The following is a 25,761-nucleotide window of genomic DNA, read 5'->3' on the forward strand; positions in this document are numbered from 1 at the left end:
TGCAGGGTTCCTCTTGATGTCTCAGGAAATTATGCATAGAGCATAAAAGGGAACAAAATGCAAAAGTCACTATAGCAGAATCTGTATGGTGTTAAAAGTGACTTTAGAGCTGGTGAAAGGTGTTAGATTGATAGTTAGCCCATTGCACAGAACATATAATGCAGGGATAGCAGTAGTGTAAGCTGTCAGCTGCTACTGGGAATGAACTACTAAGGGAGAAGAGTGAGTTCAGTCTCCCTGGACAGAGTAAAACTTGGCCTCTCTGCTGAACCTGCCAATAAGGGGGTTTATTAATGTCAATTATGATGGTGGTCTTGTGTTGTGGAACCTGTCCTGTAAGAACTGGACTGAGTCTATCAAATCATTTCACATAACCTGCCAAGCAGTCATCAGAGGCTAATGATTTCAATCACTACTGATCTGATCTGGATTTGCACTGGTGTTTTAGAAAATTGGGGATGGAAATATTTTCTCTCATCGTCGCATCTGCAAATTCTGTGTTTTAATTAACTCGTGAAACTCAGGGCCACAGAATGTCACACGGGGTTTGTCTACACTACAGAGGCACAGGTATGGTGCTGCAGCTATGCTGTTGTAGTGCAGACACATGCTGCAGCAGTGGAAAGGGTTGTCCTGTTGCTGTAGTAAACCCATCCCCTCCAGAGGTGGTTGCTCGGTCAATGGGAGAAGTCTTCGATTGGCCAGCGGTGTCTACACCGGGGCTAAGGTCAGCTTAACTATGTCTCTCAGGGATGTTGACTAGGCCTGAGGCCAGGATTAGACATTTATGGGAATAAAAAGAATATCTACAGTTATATTGGATAGAATAAAACATGTATATAGAACATAACCACTCCTGCTTTAGGGGCATAAGCCAATTACTAACTGACAGGAGTTAGGAAGAAACTTCCTCTATGGGCAGGTTATTCCATGGCTGTCCAGCATGTTGATTTATGTCCCTTCCTCTGAAGCATCAGGAACAAGCCATTGGTAAAAACAGCAGGCTGAACAGTGTACTGTGATCTGGCTTGACAATTCCTACATTAAAAAATAGAAACTTTTGTTAACTTTCTAAAGATAGGAAGCCTTTAAAATAGCTTAAGCATAATGTAACAGGCCACCATTGGGCCAAAGTCATCCCTGATGTAATTCCACTGGAGCTAGTGGGGGTGACACCAGTGACTGAATTTGGCCCAATACTGTTTTCAAATTATTCCTTTTTTTAAAAAGTTTGACATTTGTATGTGCCTTTTAAACACACTTTCTCTATAGACTTTTGACTCTAATGAGGTTGTTTACAGCACATTGAAATGTTTTTTTATTAGCTAATCGTTCATTTTTTTCTTTAAGGTCCTGAAAGTCTTTCAAGAGGTAGAGATGGTTTAATAGCAATTTTTGTTCTTATTATTATTCTCCTTCTATTCATGGGAGCACTCTTCGTTCTGTGGAAAAGAGGTATGTAGCGCTTTATTTGTTTGCTATATGCTGTGTGATTTTGCTGCATTCTAAGTTTCAGTAGGATGAACATAAGCTTTTGTGCATCAAAATGCATTTTAGTTATGTAATTAATAAGCCCAGCTTATTATATCTCTGTAGGGCTGGAGGACTTGAGAACAAATTTACTTTAACTTCCTTAGGGCTAAGTTCTGGGCTCTGTATGCATCCCTCAACAGGCACATCCTGACAGAGCGTGTCTGAGTAGGGGCAGTTCTTCTGGAGCTGCTGCTTTACCAGAATCTGTGGCCACTCTGTGTCCTGTCTGTTTACGTGTCTGGGGAGTCGGCCTGTAGATCCAGGTAGTTGTTATGCCTCTGACCGCCATCGTCCTTACAGGTGTTTGTGTGTGGACCCTGACATGCAGGGGGTTGAACGCCCCCTTTTGGTAGAGGCTCCCTGAGTCCTGTGCAGAGAGACTGTACTGGTTTTGCTGCCAGTTAAATATTACATGTCTGTAGCAGGAAAGACAGGACTTGGCCATTAGCCACACACGCACCCCTGTCTGCTAATTACTTTTCAATTAATACTATGGGCTGAATACTGGCTTGGAAAAGAGATGCCCATTCCCCGGCCACCCCTCAGAAGCAAGCACAGACATAGCGCCGATCCTAGAGGTGCTCTGTGTGGAGAGCGCTCATTGACTTCAGCGGGACTTCAGCATGCAGAGGAGCGCCAGTGCTGAGCTCATTGGCTGCAAAAGCAGCACAGAGCGCCGTTCTCATTCTGTCTGACAATGGCCTCAACAGGGACACTCTCCATGCAACTTACTCCTAGGAGGAATCAAATGATCAGTGTGTGTTTGGAGCAGGGGCTCTAGGTATGGATCTGTAAATATGTAGATATATATTGCTTATGGACCGTATGCTCTCTCTTGGTCACTGCCCATTTGGGGCCCTTTCTCATAACAAAAGTGGAAGCCCCACGGAGATGTGTCTACGTTTGCTAGCTCGAGCCAGAATTAAGGCAGTTATCATTTGCTCTGCTGCTTCCGGTCAATTATATTTTGTCTGGTGTGCCCTTGTTGAGCCAGAATTTACCCTACTGTATGTGCCTGTCTCATTTACAGCCTATTCCACACACAGACACAGACACAGACACACACACACACACACACACACACACACCCCAATTAGATTGTTGTTCTGTGTTTGTATAACACCTAGCAGAATGGGTTCCTGCTCCATGACTAGGGCACTACAATAATGTCAAGAATAATAACATGACACATCAGCTTTTTTTCTTTCTTTTTTTTCCCCCTTAAGGTTTGCTTTCCAACATTCTCGATCACATACCCACAAAGGACTCAGGTAAATGTTACGCTAACCTTATGAGCTCATTATACACTATGTGCAGCTCTTCATAATTGAGGCTTCACAACAATATTCTTGCTGGGAACAGAATGTGTTGACGCACTGTTGTGGGTTTGTTTATGGGCCCTTGGGCTCTTGTGTTGCTGTTATGAAGATTATGGAGAGAGACGCTAAGAGATTCCGGAGACATAGACTTATAGTTCGAGAACTTTTATTTTCCCTATTGAGCCTATCTTGGGAGGACAGGACATTGGCTGGCAGGAACCCTACTCTTTGGTTGATGCTATTTAATGTGTGGTCTGTGGCTGATAAATGCCCTTCACAAGCCCTGGCTGGATGATTCATCTGGCTCTTTGCTAGCTCAGCTCCCCAGACAGGCGTTCAGTGCCTTCTAGGAATGAATGTTAGGAACAGGTGTCGCTGTTTTGTTTGTATCAAGTTTCAAGTTGGGAGAGGGTCACTGGTGGGTGTGGGCCTAACAAGAAGGAAAGAGAGAGAGTTGTTTGGGGTAAAACATGAGAAGTGGGTTAATTTAGGAATAGGTGTGGTGTACAGGGTGCCTCACTGGATTTCTGAACTTTTTCCTGAACTAAGAGAGTTCTTGTCTGCTCTGGCCCTAGGGTGACCAGGTGTCCCGATTTTATAGGGACAGTCCTGATATTCAGGGCTTTGTCTTATATAGGCGCCTATTACCCCCCACCCCCGTCATGATTTTTCACACTTGCTGTCTGGTCACCCTATCTGGCCCTGGAATTGCCCAGGCTGCTTTTGTATTTGAAAAGCAGTGGGCTGGGATTATAATTGAATCTTGAGATACAAAAGCCATTCTAATGCTTCTCGGGTAGCTAGATGGATCCCCCTTGTGCTACCCTGTGTGTGAGTGGGGCCATTGTCTGATGTATCGCATGGTTTGTACCTCACCACAGTCACAATTTGGTTATTCTTTGATTTTCCATTTGTGGAGGAGATACCCACACCTTCTGTGTGTTTTCTGAATGTGGTTGGGTGCAGTCCACTGCCTCTGGGGAAGGCAGAACCCCAGGACTTTGTTTGTTGGATCTTCAATCAGGTCTTTTTTTTTTTTTCGATGTCACAAGCAGCTCATGATTCAAGCCAGCAAGAACTAGTGTTCTTTCCATTGGCCTGTAGTGTTGATGCATGGATCCAGAAGGGCTTCTTGGAGTTGAGTCAGGAGAGTGGCAGTGAATTGAGGTCTTGGTGTATCAGCAGGTCTGGAGCGGCCAAGGTCTTGTACTCCCAAACAACTGCAGTGTCCCATGTGATGTTGGCTGCTGCAGTACCCACCATACTGAAAGCTGCGGTATTGGCATTGATTTGAGAGAGCTGCTAACAAGACACATGTCTTAGGTGACTTTGCTGTCCACATTGGTGATGACTTTTGTGGGCTTTGCTGGAATCTCATGGTTGGCATGTCAATCATAATCCTCTGTCATGAGATTTTGGCTCTGCACATGGGGCTGGGCACTTTGGATCCTGTTTGGAGACCGAGGGATGAAAGCTAGTCCTTTGTTAGGATCAGACCATGACCATGTGCAGTTTGAGGTCAGGGCCAATCCATGTTCCCTTCAGATTCAACAGAAGCTGATGGACCCTGCTAGGTTTCAGGTTTTTCTACAGGAGAATACTCCATATCTTGTGGCTCACTCTAGCAATGTGCCAATAGGGTATTATAATCATTTTTGTCCTCACCCATTAGTACTGAGTCTCCAAAGCAGTGGTCCCCAATGCAGTGCCCGCGGGTGCCATGGCGCCCGCCGGGGCATCTGTGTGCGCCCACGTACTGGCCAGCGGACAAGCATCCGCTGAAATTCCGCCGAGAAGCAGCGTCATCAAGAGGCGTCGCCGCCGAAATGCCGCTGATTTTTGGCAGCATTTCAGCGGCGATGCCTCTTGATAACGCTGCTTCCTGGCAGCATTTCGGCGGCGACGTCTTTTGACGTTGCCGCTTCTCGGCGGCATTTCGGCGGATGCTTGTCCGCTGGCCACGGTCCTCGGTGGCTCATCGTCCGGTGCCCGCCAAATGGAAAAGGTTGGGGACCACTGCTCCAAAGCATTCTCTTTCTTTGCATCATCTGCTCAGATCATCTTGGTGTACATGTGACCTACACCAGATACAATATACGAAGTAGGTGTTAGGGCATCAGGCATAGAAACTGCACACTGTTCCATTGCATCACTGAGAATGTCTGAGCTGCCATGTTGAGGCTGGAATGGAGACAGAGCTTTTTCTCAACCTTCGCATTCATGTGGCGTAACTGTCCCAGGTGGTTGCAGCCTGGTGGTTCCCGGTTGCCTGCATTACGATGCTGTGAAGAATTTTCTATTTACTGAACAGTCAAGTTTGATTGGATTCAAACTGGGTGGCTTGCTTTCAGGGGGCAAACTTGTGTCTGAAAGTCGCTGATGTCCTCAGCTCCCCATTAGGGAAATGGAGACAATTATTTCCTACTTCAGAGTGTTGTTGCAAGGATAAAACCATATTGATGAGGCACTCAACTGTTACAGTGATAAGTACATAACTAAATGGACGCCCACGCCTCTTTCTGTGAACCATCATGGCAGTTTAGATCAGCTAGTGCACGTGAGTTAACAGTCTGTAGATTTTAATTTTCTGGGGAGGGGGTGGCTTGTTCTCAGTGAAGGGCCCTCAGCTTCACTTCAACTAGTCTGACAGAGCCTAAGTTTGTTGGTGCAAGATCCATTTTTTTACTCAGCTTCTTGAGGTTGAGTTAAAGTGGGTTAGAGGTGGTTGTTCTGTTTTGTTTTTGTATCTTCTCTTTACTTCTGTATTAGTGTAGTATTTTACTGAATTATGAGTTTGCTCCTTGATTCATATAATTGGTTTCATTTTGTGAATAAAAAATTAAATAATTCTTGATCTGAGGTTTTTGACATTTTTATGCTGATGTGCTTTGGGATTTTTTTATACATGCAAGTTTGTACTTCATTTGTTTAGCTGTATATAAGTCTGAAGAACAACACCTTACAGACGATGACAGATTCCTGGAAGAAAGTGGCCAAAAAAAAGGTGAGAGTCTGGAATATAATATATTTGTACCGGCCACACTGCTCATTAATGGTCTGTTAGCATTTCTCGTACAAACCCTTCTGTCTAGGGATTTATAAATCATCTGTAAAAACTGCTCCAGGCTGGAACCTGGCATACAAAGCTTCGTGTCACAATTAACTTCATTGTGAGCAGGTTCAGTCCCAATGTCTCAGCTGAGGAGCAAATAAAGTTTAAGAAAAATTCATATAAATCTGTTCCACTGGAATTTTGAGTTATAAATCGGCCTACAGATAGAAATGTAGCTGTTGGAATTGCCAGGCTGGATCAGACCCAGCTTTGGTGCTGATCTAGTTCAGAATGCTGTCTCTGGCAATGGCCGGTACCAGATGCTTCACGGGAAGAAAGCCCGTAATGGATGATTGATTACAGAATACTTGCCCATGGGGAAAGTTACTTCCTGACCTCATAAATCAGAGGTTGTCTGATGCCCTGAAGCATAAGGGTTTATATCCCTTCTAATTTTTATCTTGCCTAATGCCACTATAGATGGTCTCGTTATTCCTAGAAATATATTCATAGAAATACAAACACTCCCTTTTGAAAATTCTAATAATTATTAGTATTAGATAAGAAAAATATCTACAGCTACATTGGGTGACTTGGCATGAAAGTACAGGACCCACAATGAGCTTTGTTCTTTCCTGAAATGTCTTATGCTATAATTGGACAGAATTAACTCTATTAATGTTTAAACCAGAGACCGTTTTTTCTCCTCCACATGAGCATGCATCAGTTGATGCTATCATAAACATTTAAGACAACTAAGATTAAAAGAGGTACAGACACACTACAGCATAGCCTCAATATGCACCAGGTCTTGGGAGATGCTTGAAACCCCTGGCCAAGTGGGAGTACTGTAGACTCAGGTGACATGCCTGGCCCATTTTGTGAAACAGATCACTTCAAGTTTTCCAGTTCATCATTATGTGTTGCTTGTTTGCAAACGTAGCTAGACTCCAAGGCCCAGTAGCTTGCAGAAAGATTTCCTAGATGAATTTCCACTGAATGCCTAGCATACACAGAGAGGAGCATCATAGAAAATACTGTAGAGAGAGTGCTTTCTCTGATTTCTCCCTCCCCACACACACACACTAGTAGTTGAACAATAACTCAAATACAGTTTTTTGCTCTGCCAAGATTTAATTATTTGCTTCTCTGTTTCTGCAAACAGTAGGTGGGTGGGTTAAGAGGCTAGTATTATTGGGCCTTATTCTTCTCACACTTCTATTGGGTTTTCACCTGTGTAACTTCATTGACTTCAGTGGAATTATGCCTGATTGGCTAAACTATTTGCAGAAAAGTGTATTAGAACAATCTGTGTGCAAATTAGTTGTGAACAGACATGGATTTTTGTAAATTTGCTCATTATTCAAAATTGTTTGAGTAAGTCACACAAGCTATTGTTATGTGACCTCGTGGTCTCCTTCATGTGAATTAGCACAAGCAGGCTGAGTCCATGGAACAATGACACTGGCACGAATGCAGTGACAGCCGGTATACTGATTACTGGAAGAGAGTACAGAGACTGCTCCCATCCCCTCCTGCTGCGACTGCTGACTTTGTCCCCTCCAGGCAGGAAACACCCCCTGCCTTGACCTTCCTCCCAGAGTTCCTTCCAGACTCCAGAGTTCTTCCTGTCTGGGTCAGAGCCACACCTGTTAGGAGCTGAGTGCCTGTGGGAGTGTCAGCCAGCACAGTGAGGGCAGGTCTCATGCAGCTGCATCGCTGTAATGAAGATGCTCTAAGCCAACAGGAGAGGTGGCAACTCTGTGAGAGGTGGTAACTATGTTGGTGTGAAAAGCTGTCCCACTGACGTGCTGTCTGCCCTGGCACGTAGGTTGGTGTAACTACATCACTCAGGGGTGTGGATTATTCACACTCCTGAGTGATGTAGTTATACCGAAGTAATTCTGTAGGGTAGACCAGGGCTAAATTTATTACACTGTTTTCTGCCAATGGATTCCTGATAACTATTGCCTTTTTCATAGATTCATAGATTCTAGGACTGGAAGGGACCATGAGAGGTCATCGAGTCCAGTCCACTGCCCTCATGGCAGGACCAAATACTGTCTAGACCATCCCTGATAGACATTTATCTAACCTACTCTTAAATATCTCCAGAGATGGAGATTCCACAACCTCCCTAGGCAATTTATTCCAGTGTTTAACCACCCTGACAGTTAGGAACTTTTTCCTAATGTCCAACCTAAACCTCCCTTGCTGCAATTTAAGCCCATTGCTTCTTGTTCTATCCTTAGAGGCTAAGGTGAACAAGTTTTCTCCCTCCTCCTTATGACACCCTTTTAGATACCTGAAAACTGCTATCATGTCCCCTCTCAGTCTTCTCTTTTCCAAACTAAACAAACCCAATTCTTTCAGCCTTCCTTCATAGGTCATGTTCTCTAGACCTTTAATCATTCTTGTTGCGGTGCCCAGAACTGGACACAATACTCCAGTTGAGGCCTAACCAACGCAGAGTAGAGCGGAAGAATGACTTCCCATGTCTTGCTCACAACACACCTGTTAATACATCCCAGAATCATGTTTGCTTTTTTTGCAACAGCATCACACTGTTGACTCATATTTAGCTTGTGGTCCACTATAACCCCTAGATCCCTTTCTGCCGTACTCCTTCCTAGACAGTCTCTTCCCATTCTGTATGTGTGAAACTGATTTTTCCTTCCTATGTGGAGCACTTTGCATTTGTCTTTGTTAAACTTCATCCTGTTTACCTCAGACCATTTCTCCAATTTGTCCAGATCATTTTGAATTATGACCCTGTCCTACAAAGCAGTTGCAATCCCTCCCAGTTTGGTATCATCTGCAAACTTAATAAGCATACTTTCTATGCCAATATCTAAGTCGTTAATGAAGATATTGAACAGAGCCGGTCCCAAAAGAGACCCCTGTGGAACCCCACTTGTTATGCCTTTCCAGCAGGATTGGGAACCATTAATAACAACTCTCTGAGTACGGTTATCCAGCCAGTTATGCACCCACCTTATAGTAGCCCCATCTAAATTGTATTTGCCTAGTTTATTGATAAGAATATCATGCGAGACCATATCAAATGCCTTACTAAAGTCTAGGTATACTACATCCACAGCTTCTCCCTTATCCACAAGACTTGTTATCCTATCAAAGAAAGCTATCAGATTGGTTTGACACGATTTGTTCTTTACAAATCCATGCTGGCTATTCCCTATCACCTTACCACCGTCCAAGTGTTTGCAGATGATTTCCTTAATTACTTGCTCCATTATCTTCCCTGGCACAGAAGTTAAACTAGCTGGTCTGTAGTTGTCTTTATTTCCCTTTTTAAATGGGCACTATATTTTCCCTTTTCCAGTCTTCTGGAATCTCTCCCGTCTCCCGTGATTTTCCAAAGATAATAGCTAGAGGCTCAAATACCTCCTCTATTAGCTCCTTGAGTATTCTAGGATGCATTTCATCAGGCCCTGGTTACTTGCAGGCATCTAACTTTTCTAAGTGATTTAGAATGTCTTTTGCTACTCACTATTCACCTTGTATTGTTTGTTACCTGAATGGATGACCTTGCCTTCATAAATGACTTATGTTCCTGCCCAAAATGAATTTTATTTCTCCATGAAGAAATTACAGGGAAAGGGCAGGCATGGGCTGCATTTCAGAGCCCTGCAGACCAGGTGTTGTTCTGAGATAGCAATTTAGGTGCCCCATCCTAGAGAGTTCCATTAATTCAAGTATTAATCAATAGTAAGTTTCCTCTTTGGGTCTGTGCTTGCTGGTACTTTTGTAACAAAATGCGCACATTTGCGTCAGACCTCTACTGTTAGTTTTTTCCCTAAAGTCTAAATTTTTCCCTTTTGAGTTTGAGAACATTATTCCTTTTACTGTCTTAATCCCCACTGATATGTGGATAAAAATGTACACCTGTGTATACATGCAGTGACCTGGCTAGGCTAGGCTATGTTCTCTGTGAGGAGAGAGAGGCGCAAACCAAGACAAAAGGGATAATTTTTAAATGTTTAGAACTTCATAAGGGAAAACCCCCAAATTGTACCAGGTGCATAAATAATATAGAACATTACCAAGTACTTACTACTGATAATAATAAACTATAGGTTACCAACACATTAACCATTGCGAGCTTGTACACACTGCTCCTATTCTCACTCTGTGCAGCTAATACCAAATGCATTGTTATTGAAAAGAACAAAGGCATTACTCAACAATATACTAAGTGACTTCAGAGAAGAATCACCTTTTCCTCTACTTGGCTGTAAGTCCTGCTCCTCCCTTGCTGTCCTGTTCTTTGCTTCTCTTCGGCATGTAGTGCTCCTTCGGCCTGGTCCACACTAACCCCCCACTTCGGACTAAGGTACGCAAATTCAGCTACGTTAATAACGTAGCTGAATTCGAAGTACCTTAGTCCGAACTTACCGCGGGTCCAGATGCGGCAGGCAGGCTCCCCCGTCGATGCCGCGTATTCCTCTCGCCGAGCTGGAGTACCGGCGTCGACGGCGAGCACTTCCGGGATCGATCCGGGATCGATTTATCGCGTCTAGACAAGACGCGATAAATCGATCCCAGAAGATCTATTGCCTGCCGCCGAACCAGGAAGTAAGTGTAGACGTACCCTTCGATTCGATGTTCCTGTGGCTTTACTTCTTTTCAGTTTATCCACAAGAAGGGTTTCTTCATGTAGTGGGCCCTCACCTGTCCATTAGGTGTCTTTGAACTGTGTTCTTTCAACAGATGTTTACACAGTCATTATCTCTGTTCATTTACTTTGTCAGGAGTGGGCAAACTTTTTGGCCTGAGGGCGTGTCCTGGACCCTGCCCCCTATCCAGCCTGGCCCCTCTCCCATGCCCCCCCCCGGGACTCCTGCCCCATCCACCCCCCCCCGCTCCCTGTCTCCTGACCCCCCCCAGAACCCCTGCCCCTGACTGCCCCCCGCCGCACCATCCAACCCCCCCTCCTTCCTGACTGCCCCCATTCAACCCCCCCTGTTCACCGCCCTCTGACCTCCCCGACCACTATCCACACTCCCGCGCCCTGACCACCACCCTGAACTCCCCTGCCCTCTATCCAACCCCCCCAGCTCCATGCCCCCCTTACCACGCTGCCTGGAGCACCAGTGGTTGGCAGCGCTACAGCCGCGCCACCCAGAGTACCAGGACAGGCAGCCACGGCACCGCGCAGCACAGAGCACCAGGTCAGGCCGTGGCTCTGCAGCTGCGCTGCCCAGCAAGAGCTCGCAGCCCTGCCACCCAGAGCATTGCGCCGGCAGCGGAGTGAGCTGAGGCAGCAGGGGAGGGGCTGGGTGCTAGCCTCCCAGGCCAGGAGCTCAGGGGCCGAGCAGGAGGGGCCTGCGGGCCGTAGTTTGCCTATCTCTGCTTTATGTCCTTTGTGGGTGCGCTTCTCGCTAACTGTTTCCAGGATCTGTTTTCTTCTAACAGCTTTTTGATCAATTCCCTTTTTCACCAATTGTTTTTTCCCTTGCTTCTCTCAGTCTCTCTTTCCCTTTTCTCTCCCCCCTCCCCTTCCCCCCAGTATATTTGTAAATTTTATTTCCCTCAGCTTCCCCTCTTTAATGGTGCCTGCATACATACCCAGATTTATGTTTTCTCTGTTTCTCGTGATCTGAAACCTTTCCTATTTTCTTTCTTTTCTCCTCACTTCCCAGTTCCCTACTTACATTCTCCTGTTCTTCATTTATTATTCACCCCAGCTCCGGTTCACCTGCTAACTCAGCACCTCAATTCTTCTCCTTCCCTGCTCCCCCCTCACAACATTTTTCAACTACCCTCTTTGGGCAGATTCCAGGCCCCCTCGCCAGCGGAAGCTGCCCTCTCACTGGCTCTCTCCCCCTCCAGGGCAGCATTCTGAGCTGCTGCATCACAGCTGCTGTAGGTACTAGTGCCCGGGCCAGGGTTACTACATACACATGGTTTGAGGGGCAGGCCTTTGGTTGTTTTGGTGGGATCACCAAAGGTGATAGACCTGCGTTTTAAGCCAGTGGAGATCATTCCCTGGTGTTACCAGAGAGTTCGCTCTGCAGAACCTGGCTAGATCTTTAACACTGATAAAGCTTGTTAACCATTGTATCTTTTTATTTTTTTCTCCAGGTTACACACCTACAGATCCTGAATATGAAAATCCAGATGCTTCTGGAGTTGCAGCTCATCAATCAGGTACTGAGGTCATGCTATAAAGGAGTGAAAAACAAGGGCAGTCAGACTGTGCATCTGGAGACTTAAAGTGTAAAGAATTCCATTTGGAGTGGGAGTCGGGAGACTTGCATTCTATTGTCAGTGCTGCTGTTGACCTCCTATGCGACCCTGAGCAAATCCCTTCCCTTCTCCGGGTCCCAATTTCTCTATCTTTAAGATGAGGAAAATGATACTTGCCTTTCTTTGTAAAGAGCACTTTGCATCCCCAGATCTCAAAGCCACTTAAGAGCAAAGTATTACCATTAAGACATTGTATGAGAAACTCTTTATGACACATGAACAATTTCCCAGTGACACCCTCTGTAAACTCTGAGAGGAATGTACAGAGCTGCTTTCAAAACGGTTTCCACACAGATTATCCCAGCCAGGCCATGCAGTCATGACAAAAGTCAACATTGTCATGGTCATTGCAGAAAAATCTAAACTAATCACCGTAGATGCCAGACCTTTGTCCATTGCTAGGAGGGAATCCTAAACGAAAAAGACTAGTCTCTGTGCTGGACCCAGCGCAAAGCCCCAAGAGATTGAGGAAATCTGAGGATTTTTGATGGCTCCGAAGTTGTCTCACCATCACCATGGCTCCAAAATGCCACACTGGAGCTGGCTGAAAGTTGGGATTTCCAGTTCAAGAGAAATCTCAGCATTTTGAAGTTTCTCATGAATCAGGAATTCTGATATGATTTCAGTTCAGATAGGAAATGAAACTAGCTCCCTGGGATGGCAGCTGCAGAGTGAAATTGACATTCTTCATAGCAGTTGTGAAACTGACAAGAAGGTCAGTTTCCATTAGCAGCACCCAGGTCTCTCAGGGCACATCTACACAAGGTGAAGAGACCTGTGACAGGGCCGTGGCTGGCCCAGGTCACCTGACTCAGACTTGGGCTGCAGAGCTAAAAAATTGCTGTGTAGATGTTCTGGCTCAGGCTGGACCCTGAGCTCTCAGATCCTCCCCCCTCACAAGGTGCCATAGCTCAGGCTGCAGCCTGAGCCTGAATGTCTATACAGCTATGTTTCAGCCCCAAGCCCGAGCCCTGCAGGCCTAAGTCAGCTGACCTGGTCCAGTCGTGGGTGTTTTATCCCTGTGTAGACGTACCCTCAGGGTCTGATGCTCTAGAGCAGCTGGCCCAAGATTCTGGAAGCTCTGGGGTCTCCAGCTCTGGGGCAGTCCACATGGTGGGACTGTCTTGGAGCCACAGACCTTGGTTGACTGTCAGAGGACCCCCAGGCTCCCAGTCACGTGGCAGGGAGCTTGGAAGCCCTGAGAGCCCACAAGAATTTCCAGGCTCCCCGCTGCAGAACTAGGAGCTGAGCCCCAGTTAGTCGACACTCCCGGGGCTTTCAGGCTCCTGGTTCCATGTCAGGGAGGCTGGAACCTCTGGTGTTGTGGGGCTACTCTGGGGCCGTGGACCCTAGAAGACTCGAGTCCCTCGTCCTGAGGCAGACGACCATAGTGGAACTGACATAACCGAGACAGCCTGTCCATTCTGGTTACGTCCCGGGGCTGCCCTATGTGCCACAGCGCTGCCCAAAATTGCCCCTCCCCCAAAGCATCCATCCCACCACTTTGTTCCCGATACTGGGGCCTGAGAGAACATCATTGAAGGATGTCCTAAAGGGGTGCGGGCTCTGGGATGGGGCCAGGGATGAGGGGTTTGGGGTGAGGGCTCTGGGGTGGGGCTGCAGGAGAGTGTCTCTTCCCCCCCCCCCCCCCCCACAGCAGTTCAGTGGCTGGGGCCAGGGGAGAGGTGTGTCTCCCTGTCACTGCTCCGGGGCTGTGGGGGAGAGGCGTATTTCCTCCCCCACGCTGCAGCTCCGTCCCTTGGTGGCGTCCTGCACAGCCTCGCAAGCGCCTTAGCAGGAACTTAGCTGGAAACTCTGGGGTTGTGGGGCTACCCCAGGGCCGTGGACCCTAGAAGTCTGGAGTCCCCCGTCTTGGGGCAGATGGCATAGTGGAACTGACATAACTGAGACAGCCTGTCAAACATGGTTGCATCCCCAGGCTGCCCTGTGTGCCACGGTTCTGGCCCAAATTGCCCCTCCCCCAAGGCATCCATCCCACCACCTCATTCCCTTTGCTGGGGCCTGAGAGAACGTCATTGAAGGACGGCCTAAAGGCGGCGATCTGCAGTGACTAGGCCAGGAGAATTCTCCCCCCAGTGAGAACTGGGGGGTGTAGGGCTCCTTTACACCACTCTAGCCCTGCTAAAGAGGGGCTGGTGCGAGTATCGGGATCTCACCCAGAGCCCTTGTCATGTAAAATGAGAGGATTTGATTAGGAATCTTTAAAACATGGAACCCAAAATGCCATTGTTAGCTGCTCTGTAGAATAGAACTACACTTTAAAAGATCCTCTGGCACTTCTGGTAAGAACAGGGGTTTACTCAGGTACACTAGGCCAAAATTTCCCCTCCTTCCACAACTTGTGCAATATGTTGTGTGCTAACTAGTTGCCACTCTCCACCCCAGAGGTGGCTACATTTTAGTACATATGTAGTTTGTGAGGTGCTTTGGGATCATTCAAGCATGACAAATCTAAGGTTTAAATGCAAGTGTAAAATAGTAACAGCTCCCATTGTCCGAATTATTTCATATAAATCGTGCAGGAAATGTCCAAGTGCAGCGGCAATGATCAAGGGCATTTGCTGGGGACTGAAAAGTAGGAGAGGTTGGTGGGTTCATTAATCCCAACGGGTAACCAGTCCCCAGCAGGTGGCCGAGGTAGAAATCATAGTTGCCATTGAAACTGTTAGTGTTCTGTACTTCTGAAGTTTATATCATTGTCGTTCCCCTTTCAGATGAAGCAACAAAGTTGGTGCAGAAAGAAAGTGTGCAAGCGATCTTCCATTGCGTTAACGAAAGCCAAGCTGAGAAAGGTGTGTGGGGCTGTCAAATTCTGGCCAGAATTGAGGCACGGAAGTGAGGGAATGAGCAGCCAGAGAGAGCGAGAGAGAAGCGCAGGGCTGTAAAGATAGAAACGGGGTCCTTGTGAAGGGATGGGAGGGGAGGAAACTATCACTGTTGCAAAGCAGAGTGGGAGGGAGGGTTTGGGCTAGATCCACAAAGGGGCTTAGGTGCCTGTAACTAGTGTTTAGGCAGCTAAGTTCTAGTTTTAGGTGCCACTGCCTCTGAGCATGTCAAGCTCTACTCAGAATGGGTGTGGGGAGGAAGTGGCAGTGTCCATCCTCATAAGCTTTAGCCCTGTGGTTAGGGTACTTACCCAGAATGTAGGAGACCCTGGTTCACTGCCCGCCTCTGTCTGCCACCTATAGGGCATCTAAGCCATCTGACACTAGAAGAGGGGTTCCTGGCTGTGGATTGCAATCAGGGAGAGGCGGCCTCCCTGCAGCCTGGACGTAGGTGCCAAATTGCATGAGAAGGGTGGGGGCCTCTCTCCCCATCTCCCATTGGCTACCTTAAGCCACTCCCCACCTGGCATGCTGGTTTTTGTGAATCCCATTCTTGAATTCTCCCCATTCATTGTGTAGGATCCCTGGGTGCCTAACTCAGCCTCTGTTAATCCCATCCTCATAAGCTTTAGCCCAGTGGTTAGGGTGCTCACCCAGAATGTAGGAGACCCTGGTTCACTGCCCACCTTTGTCTGCCACCTATAGGGCATCTAAGCCATCTGACACTAGAAGAGGGGTGGTTCTTCTAGTTCTTGCTCATATCCATTCCAATTAGGTGTGTGTGCGCCGCGTGCACGGCCGTTGGAAAGTTTTTCTCCTAGCAGCATCCGTTGGATCAGCTGTGGAGCCTCCTGGAGTGGTGCCTCCATGGCGCTCAATATATGACCCAGATGACCTGGTGTCCCCTCATTTCCTTCTTACCGCCCATGACGGTCGTTGGAATTGTGGCATCTTGCTCTGCAAGTTCTCCACGTTTCCCTAGTGTTGTAGATAGTTGTTGTTTGCTTTTGTTGGTAGTTCTTTGTTTTTGTTGTAGTTAGTGGTAGTTGGGTTGGGGGGCTTTACCCTCCACCCCGACTGTTTTCTTTGGGGCTCTCATGCCCAAGTCCCCAGGATTCAAGCCCTGCATGTCCTGCTCTATGCCCATGCCAACGGGCAACCCCCATGACTCTTGTCTAAAGTGTCTGGGGGAGGCTCACCAAGCCGAGAAGTGCAGGATCTGCAAGGGATTTTGTCCTCGGACTAAAATGGAGTGGGACTTTCACTTAAGCAGGTCCTTATGGAGGCGGCTCTAAGTCCCCAGCCTCCTTCGGCATGGCAGGACCCGGCACCAAGCTCTTCGGTGTACAGCACCCCGGTGGCGGTGGTGGAGGTGGCACCTCGGATGGACTCTGGGCGAGACCCGCGGCACTGCCGCTCTCTGGCACCAAAGCTGGCGACATCAACCTGGCACTGGAAGCCGGAGAAGGGCGGGTCTCCTTCACTGAGACCCGCCCCCCTGGAACCAGCCACTGTGGCGCATCCCGGAGGGGAGCACCCAGGAGCGAATGTCGTGGACTCAGCACTGTTGACTTCGGCCCCGCTGGGGAACCCGTTGAGTCAGGTGCTGCTTGACTCCCCAACCCGCAGCGTTGTGGAAATCCAGCTGCCTTCCACCCCGGACACCTTTGCGGCTGTGAGGGACCTCATCGCCATGATGGCACCGGGGTCTCCTCTGTTCCACGCCATGTCTCCAGTGCCTCAGCAGATGGCACCATCTCGAGGCAAGCTGGCATTGATCCGACCGTCGGCACCGCAGGCTCTGTTGGCCGAGCCTTGGCACCACTTGGAGTCCCAGCACCATTCCCCATTGTGGCGCTGGTCGTACTCGCGGCACCGCTCCCGATCGCAGTGCCACTCCACCCACCGGTCGATGTCACAGAGCAGGTCCTGGACCCAGCACCGATCCCAGCACTGTTCACAGTCCTAGTGCAGCTCCAGGCCAGGGTACCGCTCCAGTCCTGGCACTGCTCCCCAGCCTCGCGGCACCGCTCTCCTTCTCCTTGACGCTGCTCCCTGGTGCAGCTCTGCTCCACACCGCCCTGGCCCTCGCGGTATGGCTCTCGTTCCTTGGGTTTGGAGACGGGATCACGGTTTTCCAACCATGGCTGTCCTGATGTGGGGGCAGGACCATGGCAGGTGCACAGACAGGGGCCCACCCAGTGGCCGTTCTGGACCCCTTGGGCATACCACCAGGCCCAAGGTGTATAGTCTGGAGCTTCCTGGTCGGCCACTTCCAAACTGCGATTTCCGGAAGCCTCAGCTAGTCGGCCCGCTCCTGGAGGTGTGCAGGAAATGTCGGGCCCCCTCCCCACCTCGGGAGCCCCTCCGACTCCGGTTCCTGAGCCTGCACCTGCAGTCAGCGACATGGGGCATCGGGCCTCCGTGGAGCAGGGGGGTCAGGATGACCTTCTCCCCCCTTGGCCTCTTCATCCTCCTCCCCTGACGAGTCTGTGGCGGGCACCTCTATCTCCGGGCCACCCCCGATAGATATCTGTGCCCATCAGGACCTCCTACTTCTGGAACAGCCTTCCAAGAGGAGCCATAGAGGCAAAAGATATATCTGGCTTCAAGACTAAGCTTGATAAATTTATGGAGGGGATGGTATGATGGGATAGCCTAATTTTGGCAATTAATTGGTCTTTGACTATTAGCGGTAAATATGCTCAATGGCCTGTGATGGGATGTTAGATGGGGTGGGATCTGAGTTACTACAGAGAATTCTTTCCTGGGTGTCTGGCTGGTGAGTCTTGCCCACATGCTCAGGGTTTAGCTGATCACCATATTTGGGGTCGGGAAGGAATTTTCCTCCAGGGCAGATTGGCAGAGGCCCTGGGGGTTTTTCGCCTTCCTCTGCAACGTGGAGTACGGGTCACTTGCTGATGGATTCTCTGCACCTTGAAATCTTTAAATCACGATTTGAGGACTTCAGTAGCTCAGACATAGGTCAGGGGTTTGATACAGGAGTGGGTGGGTGAGATTCTGTGGCCTGCGTTGTGCAGGAGGTCAGACTAGACGATCATAATGGTCCCTTCTGGCCTTAAAGTCTATGATTCTATGATTCCTGCACCGGGTGGCCTGCAATATGAATCTACAGGATGAGTAGGTCCTGAAATCCGAGGACCCAGTGGTGGACATTTTGACCACGGTAGGTCCGTCGAGGGTGGCCTTGCTCATCATCAAGACCATCCAGACCAATGCCAAAACCATTTGGCAAACCCCGGCCTCCATTCCCCCTATGGCCAAGGGGGTTGAGCATAAATACTTTGTCCCCTTGAAGGGGTACAACTATGTTCACACACCCACAGCCCTGCTCGCTGGTGGCTGCAGCCATGAATGAAAAAGAGAGGCACGGACAGCTGGCCCCAGCTCCCAAGTTGAAGGATGCCAAGTGGCTGGACTTGTTTGGCCACAAGGTGTACTCCATGGGTAGGCTCCAGCTCAGGATTGCCAATCAACAGGCTCTCCTGAGCTGCTACGACTTTAACTCTTGGAACTCCATGCTGAAGTTCAAGGAGCTTGTGCATCCTGAGTCCAGGGAGGAGTTTGGGGCCTTGTTGACGAGGGCAAGACAGTGGCACGGACCTCTTTGCAGGCCTCACAGGACACTGCAGACTCAGCCACGCGCACCTTGTCCTCAGGGGTTGCCATGAGGCGCACCTCATGGCTGCCAGCCTCTGGCCTGCCTCCTGAGGTGCAGCAGACACTACAGGACCTGTCCTTTGATGGGGAGGGCCTGTTTGCTGAGCAGACCGACTCTCGGCTGCACAGCCTTAAGGACTCAAGGGTGACGATGAAGTCCCTGGGTATGCACACACCAGCACCCCAGCGGAAGCACTTCAAGCCCCAGCAGCTGCAGCAGCGCTCCTACCCTCCTCAGCCGAGGCAGGACTTTTGCAGGCGGCGGGGGCAGAATGGCAGGAGGAAGCCCTCCAACCCCGCATCTGGGCAAGGCCAGGGCCCAACCAAACCATCAGCGGGTTCCAAGCAGGCCTTTTGAAGGGACGCCCGAGGACGGCATACCAGACTTACCCCCGGATCCTTCCCTGCCCTTTTTGAATCGTTTATCCCACTTCCACTGTGCATGGTCCCAAATAACCGCTGGGTCCTCCGCACGGTGGAAGCGGGATACTCTCTCCAATTCTGCTCCTACCCGCCCTCCCACCCCCATTCCCCGTCCCTCTTCAGGGAGCCTTCTCACGAGCAACTCCTTATTCAGGAGTTTCAGGCGCTCCTCACCTTGGGAGCGGTAGAGGAGTTTCCACGGGAACTAAGGGACAAGAGGTTCTACTCCCAATACTTCCTGATTCCCAAGGCCAAAGGGGGCCTCCGGCCCATTCTGGACCTGCGAGGGCTCAACAAGTTCATGGTAAAGTTGAAGTTCCGCATGGTCTCCCTGGGCACCATTATCCCTTCCCTGGATCCTGGAGACTGATACGCCGCCCTCGACATGAAGGACGCGTATTTCCACATAGCGATTCATCTGGCGCCCAGGCACTTCCTGCGCTTCGTGGTCAACCGCTAACATTACCAGTTTATGGCCCTTCCATTCAGCCTTTCCACGGCCCCAAGAGTGTTCACCAAGTGTACGTCAGTTGTGGCTGCCTTCCTCCATCGACGGCGGGTGCAGGTGTATCCCTACCTCGACGACTGGTTGCTTCGAGGCCACACCAGAGAGCAGGTGCAGTCTCTCCTCCACCTGGTCAGGTTTACCATCAAATGGCTGGGTGTCCTTCTCAACGTATCAAAGTCGACCCTGGAACCGACCCAGAGGATCGAATTCATCGTGGCGGTGCTAGACTCTGTTCAGGCATGGGCCCTCCTACCGGACTCCAGTTTCCAAGCCATCATGGGCATCATTCGAGGCCTTCAGCGAGTCCCGACCTTGACAGCAAGGGGATGCCTGAGCCTCCTAGGCCACATGGCTTCATGTACGTACGTGACCCGGCATGCCAGGCTCTGGCTCCGGCCGCTACAAGCTTGGCTCACCTCCGTCTACTGCCCGGGGCACGACAGCCTGAATTCAGTGGTCACTGTCCCGAAGCGGGTCCTCGCCTCCCTCCGCTGGTGGCTCAACCCACAAGTGGTGTGCGAGGGAGTCCCCTTCCAGAGCCCCCAGCCTTCCTTGTCCCTGGTCACGGACGCATCGGCTATGGGATGGGGGGCTCATCTGGGGAACCTTCAGACTCAGGGCTTGTGGTCGTGGGCCGAGCTCTCTCTCCAATCAACATCAGGGAGTTAATGGTGGTGTGCCTTGCTTGCCAAGCCTTCCAGGATCACCCGCAGGGTCATTGTGTGGTGGTTCTCATGGTCAACACCATGGCCATGTTCTACACCACCAAGCAAGGGGGGCCATTCGACTGTGGGAATTCTGCATAGCCCACTCCATTCACCTGGTTGTGTCCTTTCTTCCCGGGATCCAGAACACACTGACGGACCACCTCAGCAGGTCCTTCCACTTGCATGAGTGGTCTCTCTGAAGGATGTCGTCCACCCGATCTTCCAAAGGTGGGAGTTTCCCCAGGTCAACCTGTTTGTCACCCACAGCAACAGGAAGTGTCCTGCGTACTGCTCCTTCCAGGGTCACTGCCCGGGCTCCCTCACGGACGCTTTCCTGCTTCCCTGGACGGGTCGCCTACTCTACGCCTTTCCTCCGTTCCCCCTTGTGCACAAGGTCCTGCTCAAGATCCGCAGAGACGGGGCGAGGGTGATTCTGGTGGCTCCAGCGTGGCCTCGCCAGCATTGGTACACCATGCTGTTAGAGCTGTCGGTGGAGGTTCCGGTCCTGTTGCCTCTTCTTTCCGACCTGCTCACTCAGGATCACCCAAACCAGATCCTGAACAAAGCCACGAGAGGATTCCAGAAGGCGCCGAAGTTGCCTTGCTATCACCATTAACACAACCTTGCCCCAAACACCACCTTAGAGACAGGATAATTAGCAACTCTATTGACATCAAGCGAGTTTTTTTTTTTTAGCATGTTTGTGTTTGAGGGAATCTAGCCCGCTACATTCAGGTATGGAGGCACCAGCAATGGATCCAGTACCTCCCCCCTTGATTTCACTATCCGTGAGGTGTACAGGGTACAGTTAGCAGGCAGCAGCCCAGCACCTGTCATGAGTTCAGGATGGCTGAAATGCAAAGAAATGATGTGGTGTCTCTCTCTGCTGGACATTCACCTGCCCCCACAGATGCACTGGCAGCTGAATCTGAGCAGACATGTCAGCACAAAACATTTCTCTGCTTTAAGGCAACCAAGGACCTTTAATAGAATCATAGAATATCAGGGTTGGAAGGGACCTCAGGAGGTCATCTAGTCCAACCCCCTGCTCAAAGCAGGACCAATTCCCAACTAAATCATCCCAGCCAGGGCTTTGTCAAGCCTGACCTTAAAAACCTTTAAGGAAGGAGATTCCACCACCTCCCTAGGTAACCCATTCCAGTGCTTCACCACCCTCCTAGTGAAAAAGTTTTTTCTAATATCCAACCTAAACCTCCCCCACTGCAACTTGAGACCATTACTCCTTGTTCTGTCATCAGGTATCACTGAGAACAGTCTAGATCCATCCTCTTTGGAACCCCCTTTCAGGTATCAGAGTAGCAGCCGTGTTAGTCTGTATCCGCAAAAAGAACAGGAGTACTTATGGCACCTTAGAGACTAACAAATTTATTAGAGCATAAGCTTTCGTGGGCTACAACCCACTTCTTCGGATGCATATAGAGTGAAACATATATTGAGGAGATATATATACACACATACAGAGAGCATGAACAGGTGGGAGTTGTCTTATCAACTCTGAGAGGCCAATTAAGTAAGAGAAAAAAAACTTTTGAAGTGATAATCAAGATAGCTCAGTACAGACAGTTTGATAAGAAGCAAGTGTGAAAATACTTACAAGGGGAGATAGATTCAATGTTTGTAATGGCTCAGCCATTCCCAATCTTTATTTAATCCTGAGTTGATTGTATCTAGTTTGCATATCAATTCCAGCTCAGCAGTCTCTCTTTGGAGTCTGTTTTTGAAGTTTTTCTGTTTTAAGATAGCCACCCGCAGGTCTGTCATAGAATGGCCAGACAGGTTAAAGTGTTCTCCCACTGGTTTTTGAGTATTATGATTCCTGATGTCAGATTTGTGTCCATTAATTCTTTTGCGTAGAGACTGTCCGGTTTGGCCAATGTACATGGCAGAGGGGCATTGCTGGCACATGATGGCATATATCATATTGGTAGATGTGCAGGTGAACGAGCCCCTGATGGTATGGCTGATGTGATTAGGCCCTATGATGATGTCACTTGAATAGATATGTGGACAGAGTTGGCATCGGGCTTTGTTACAAGGATAGGTTCCTGGGTCAGTGTTTTTGTTCAGTGATGTGTGGTTGCTGGTGAGTATTTGCTTTAGGTTGGGGGGTTGTCTGTAAGCGAGGACAGGTCTGTCTCCCAAGATCTGTGAGAGTAAAGGATCATCTTTCAGGATAGGTTGTAGATCTCTGATGATGCTCTGGAGAGGTTTTAGTTGGGGGCTGAAGGTGACAGCTAGTGGTGTTCTGTTATTTTCTTTGTTGGCCCTGTCTTGTAGGAGGTGACTTCTGGGTACTCGTCTGGCTCTGTCAATCTGTTTTTTCACTTCAGCAGGTGGGTATTGTAGTTTTAAGAATGCTTGATAGAGATCTTGTAGGTGCTTGTCTCTATCTGAGGGATTGGAGCAAATGCGGTTATATCTTAGAGCTTGGCTGTACACAATGGATCGTGTGGTGTGTCCTGGATGGAAGCTGGAGGCATGTAGGTAAGTGTAGCGTTCAGTAGGTTTCCGGTATAGGGTGGTATTTATGTGACCATCGCTTATTAGCACAGTAGTGTCCAGGAAATGGACCGCTTGTGTGGATTGATCTAGGCTGAGGTTGATGGTGGGATGGAAATTATTGAAATCATGGTGGAATTCCTCAAGGGCTTCTTTTCCATGGGTCCAGATGATGAAGATGTCATCAATGTAGCGCAAGTAGAGTAGGGGCGTTAGGGGACGAGAGCTAAGGAAGCGTTGTTCTAAGTCAGCCATAAAAATGTTGGCATACTGTGGGGCCATGCGGGTACCCATAGCAGTGCGCTGACTTGAAGGTATATATTGTCCCCAAATGTGAAATAGTTGTGGGTGAGGACAAAGTCACAGAGTTCAGCCACCAGGTTTGCTGTGACATTATCGGGGATACTGTTCCTGATAGCTTGTAGTCCATCTTTGTGTGGAATATTGGTGTAGAGGGCTTCTACGTCCATAGTGGCCAGGATGGTGTTTTCTGGAAGATCACCGATGGATTGTAGTTTCCTCAGGAAGTCAGTGGTGTCTCGAAGATAGCTAGGAGTGCTGGTAGCGTAGGGTCTGAGGAGAGAGTCCACATAACCAGACAAGCCTGATGTTAGGGTGCCAATGCCTGAGATGATGGGGCGTCCAGGATTTCCAGGTTTATGGATCTTGGGTAGCAAATAGAATGTCCCTGGTCGGGGTTCTAGGCATGTGTCTGTACAGATTTGTTCCTGTGCTTTGTCAGGGAGTTTTTTTAGCAGATGGTGTAGTTTCTTTAGGTAATCCTCAGTGGGATCAGAGGATAATGGCCTGTAGAATGTGGTGTTAGAGAGCTGTCTAGCAGTCTCTTGGTCATATTCCAATTTATTCATGATGACGACAGCACCTCCTTTGTCAGCCTTTTTGATAATGATGTCAGGGTTGTTTCTGAGGCTGTAGATGGCGTTGTGTTCAGCATGGCTGAGGTTTTGGGGCAAGTGATGTTGCTTTTCCACAATTTCAGCCTTTGCACGTTGACGGAAGCAATCTATGTAGAAATCCAGTCTGTTGTTTCGACCGTCCGGAGGAGTCCACGCAGAATCCTTTTTTTTGTAGTGCTGGTAGGGGGGATTCTGTGGGTTAGTATGCTGTTCAGAGGTATGTTGGAAATATTCTTTGAGTCGGAGACGTCGAAAGTAGGATTCTAGGTCACCGCAGAACTGTATCATGTTCGTGGGTCTGGAGGGACAAAAGGAGAGGCCCCGAGATAGGACAGACTCTTCTGCTGGGCTAAGAGTATAGCTGGAAAGATTAACAATATTGCTGGGTGGGTTAAGGGAACTACTGTTGTGGCTCCTTGTGGCATGTAGCAGTTTAGATAGTTTAGTGTCCTTTTTCCTTTGTAGAGAGGCAAAGTTTGTCTTGTAAATGGCTTGTCTAGTTTTTGTAAAGTCTATCCATGAGGAAGTTTGTGTGGAAGGTTGGTTTCTTATGAGAGTATCCAGTTTTGAGAGCTCATTCTTAATCTTTCCCTGTTTGCTGTATAGGATGCTGATCAGGTGGTTTCGCAGTTTCTTTGAGAGTGTGTGACACAGTCTCTCAGCATAGTCTGTGTGATATGTAGATTGTAATGGATTTTTTACCTTTAGTCCTTTTGGTATGATGTCCATCTGCTTGCATTTGGAAAGGAAGATGATGTCTGTCTGTATCTGTACGAGTTTTTTCATGAAGTTGATGGATTTCCACTCCATACGGCTAAATGCAGTGCCTTGCATAATGACAGGTTTCAGAGTAGCAGCCGTGTTAGTCTGTATCCGCAAAAAGAACAGGAGTACTTATGGCACCTTAGAGACTAACAAATTTATTAGAGCATAAGCTTTCGTGGGCTACAACCCACTTCTTCGGATGCCTATAGAGTGAAACATATATTGAGGAGATATATATATACACACATACAGAGAGCATGAACAGGTGGGAGTTGTCTTACCAACTCTGAGAGGCCAATTAAGTAAGAGAAAAAAAACTTCTGAAGTGATAATCAAGATAGCTCAGTACAGACAGTTTGATAAGAAGCAAGTGTGAAAATACTTACAAGGGGAGATAGATTCAATGTTTGTAATGGCTCAGCCATTCCCAATCTTTATTTAATCCTGAGTTGATTGTGTCTAGTTTGCATATCAATTCCAGCTCAGCAGTCTCTCGTTGGAGTCTGTTTTTGAAGTTTTTCTGTTTTAAGATAGCCACCCGCAGGTCTGTCATAGAATGGCCAGACAGGTTAAAGTGTTCTCCCACTGGTTTTTGAGTATTATGATTCCTGATGTCAGATTTGTGTCCATTAATTCTTTTGCGTAGAGACTGTCCAGTTTGGCCAATGTACATGGCAGAGGGGCATTTCAGGTAGTTGAAAGCAGCTATCAAATCCCCCCCCCCCCCCCCCCCATTCCTCTCTTCTGCAGACTAAACAATCCCAGTTCCCACAGCCTCTCCTCATAAGTCATGTGTTCCTGTTAGGTAAAAAGCAAGTCCTTACTCACCTCTCCAGCACCCGAGTTCGTGCAGAGTTGGTATGGGGCTCACAATCTGTCAGAGACCAGACACCAATTCGTTGATCAACGGGCTCACACTATCCTTAGCTTAAAAGGCTTCGGAGTAAGTGTGGCAAGTTTATTAGGGGTGAGCATCAATATTTATACACAGAAGTAAACAAAGTGATTAACAGATCATAATGGTCATGCATAATCAATCAGGATTCTACAGGATAAAACAGGTTAAAATGTAAATTTAAAAAGACAAAAGGGGAGATGGCTACTTAAGGGGAGGGGGGTGTCATGAGTAGTTCGCAGGTCAGAGCTTTGATTAAAAGTTTCAGACAGAGACATCAAGTCTGGGTTAAGTTTAAGCTTATCAAAAGTTCAGACTCAACATT

General features: G+C 48.5%; 1 protein-coding gene across 1 annotated transcript in view; it reads left to right on the forward strand.

The window, feature by feature from the left end:
• The window catches only part of CD58 (CD58 molecule), a 68,219-nt gene that overhangs the window by 22,550 nt on the left and 19,908 nt on the right, over positions 1–25,761 (forward strand). The window contains exons 4-8 of the mRNA XM_065418041.1: positions 1,351–1,455; positions 2,760–2,804; positions 5,785–5,856; positions 12,010–12,075; positions 14,910–14,987. Coding sequence (XP_065274113.1) covers positions 1,351–1,455; positions 2,760–2,804; positions 5,785–5,856; positions 12,010–12,075; positions 14,910–14,987 — 366 coding nt within the window. The remainder of the gene's footprint in view (positions 1–1,350; positions 1,456–2,759; positions 2,805–5,784; positions 5,857–12,009; positions 12,076–14,909; positions 14,988–25,761) is intronic.

The sequence above is a fragment of the Emys orbicularis genome, chromosome 1 (assembly GCF_028017835.1).
Source record: "Emys orbicularis isolate rEmyOrb1 chromosome 1, rEmyOrb1.hap1, whole genome shotgun sequence".
Taxonomy (NCBI): Eukaryota; Metazoa; Chordata; order Testudines; family Emydidae; genus Emys; species Emys orbicularis.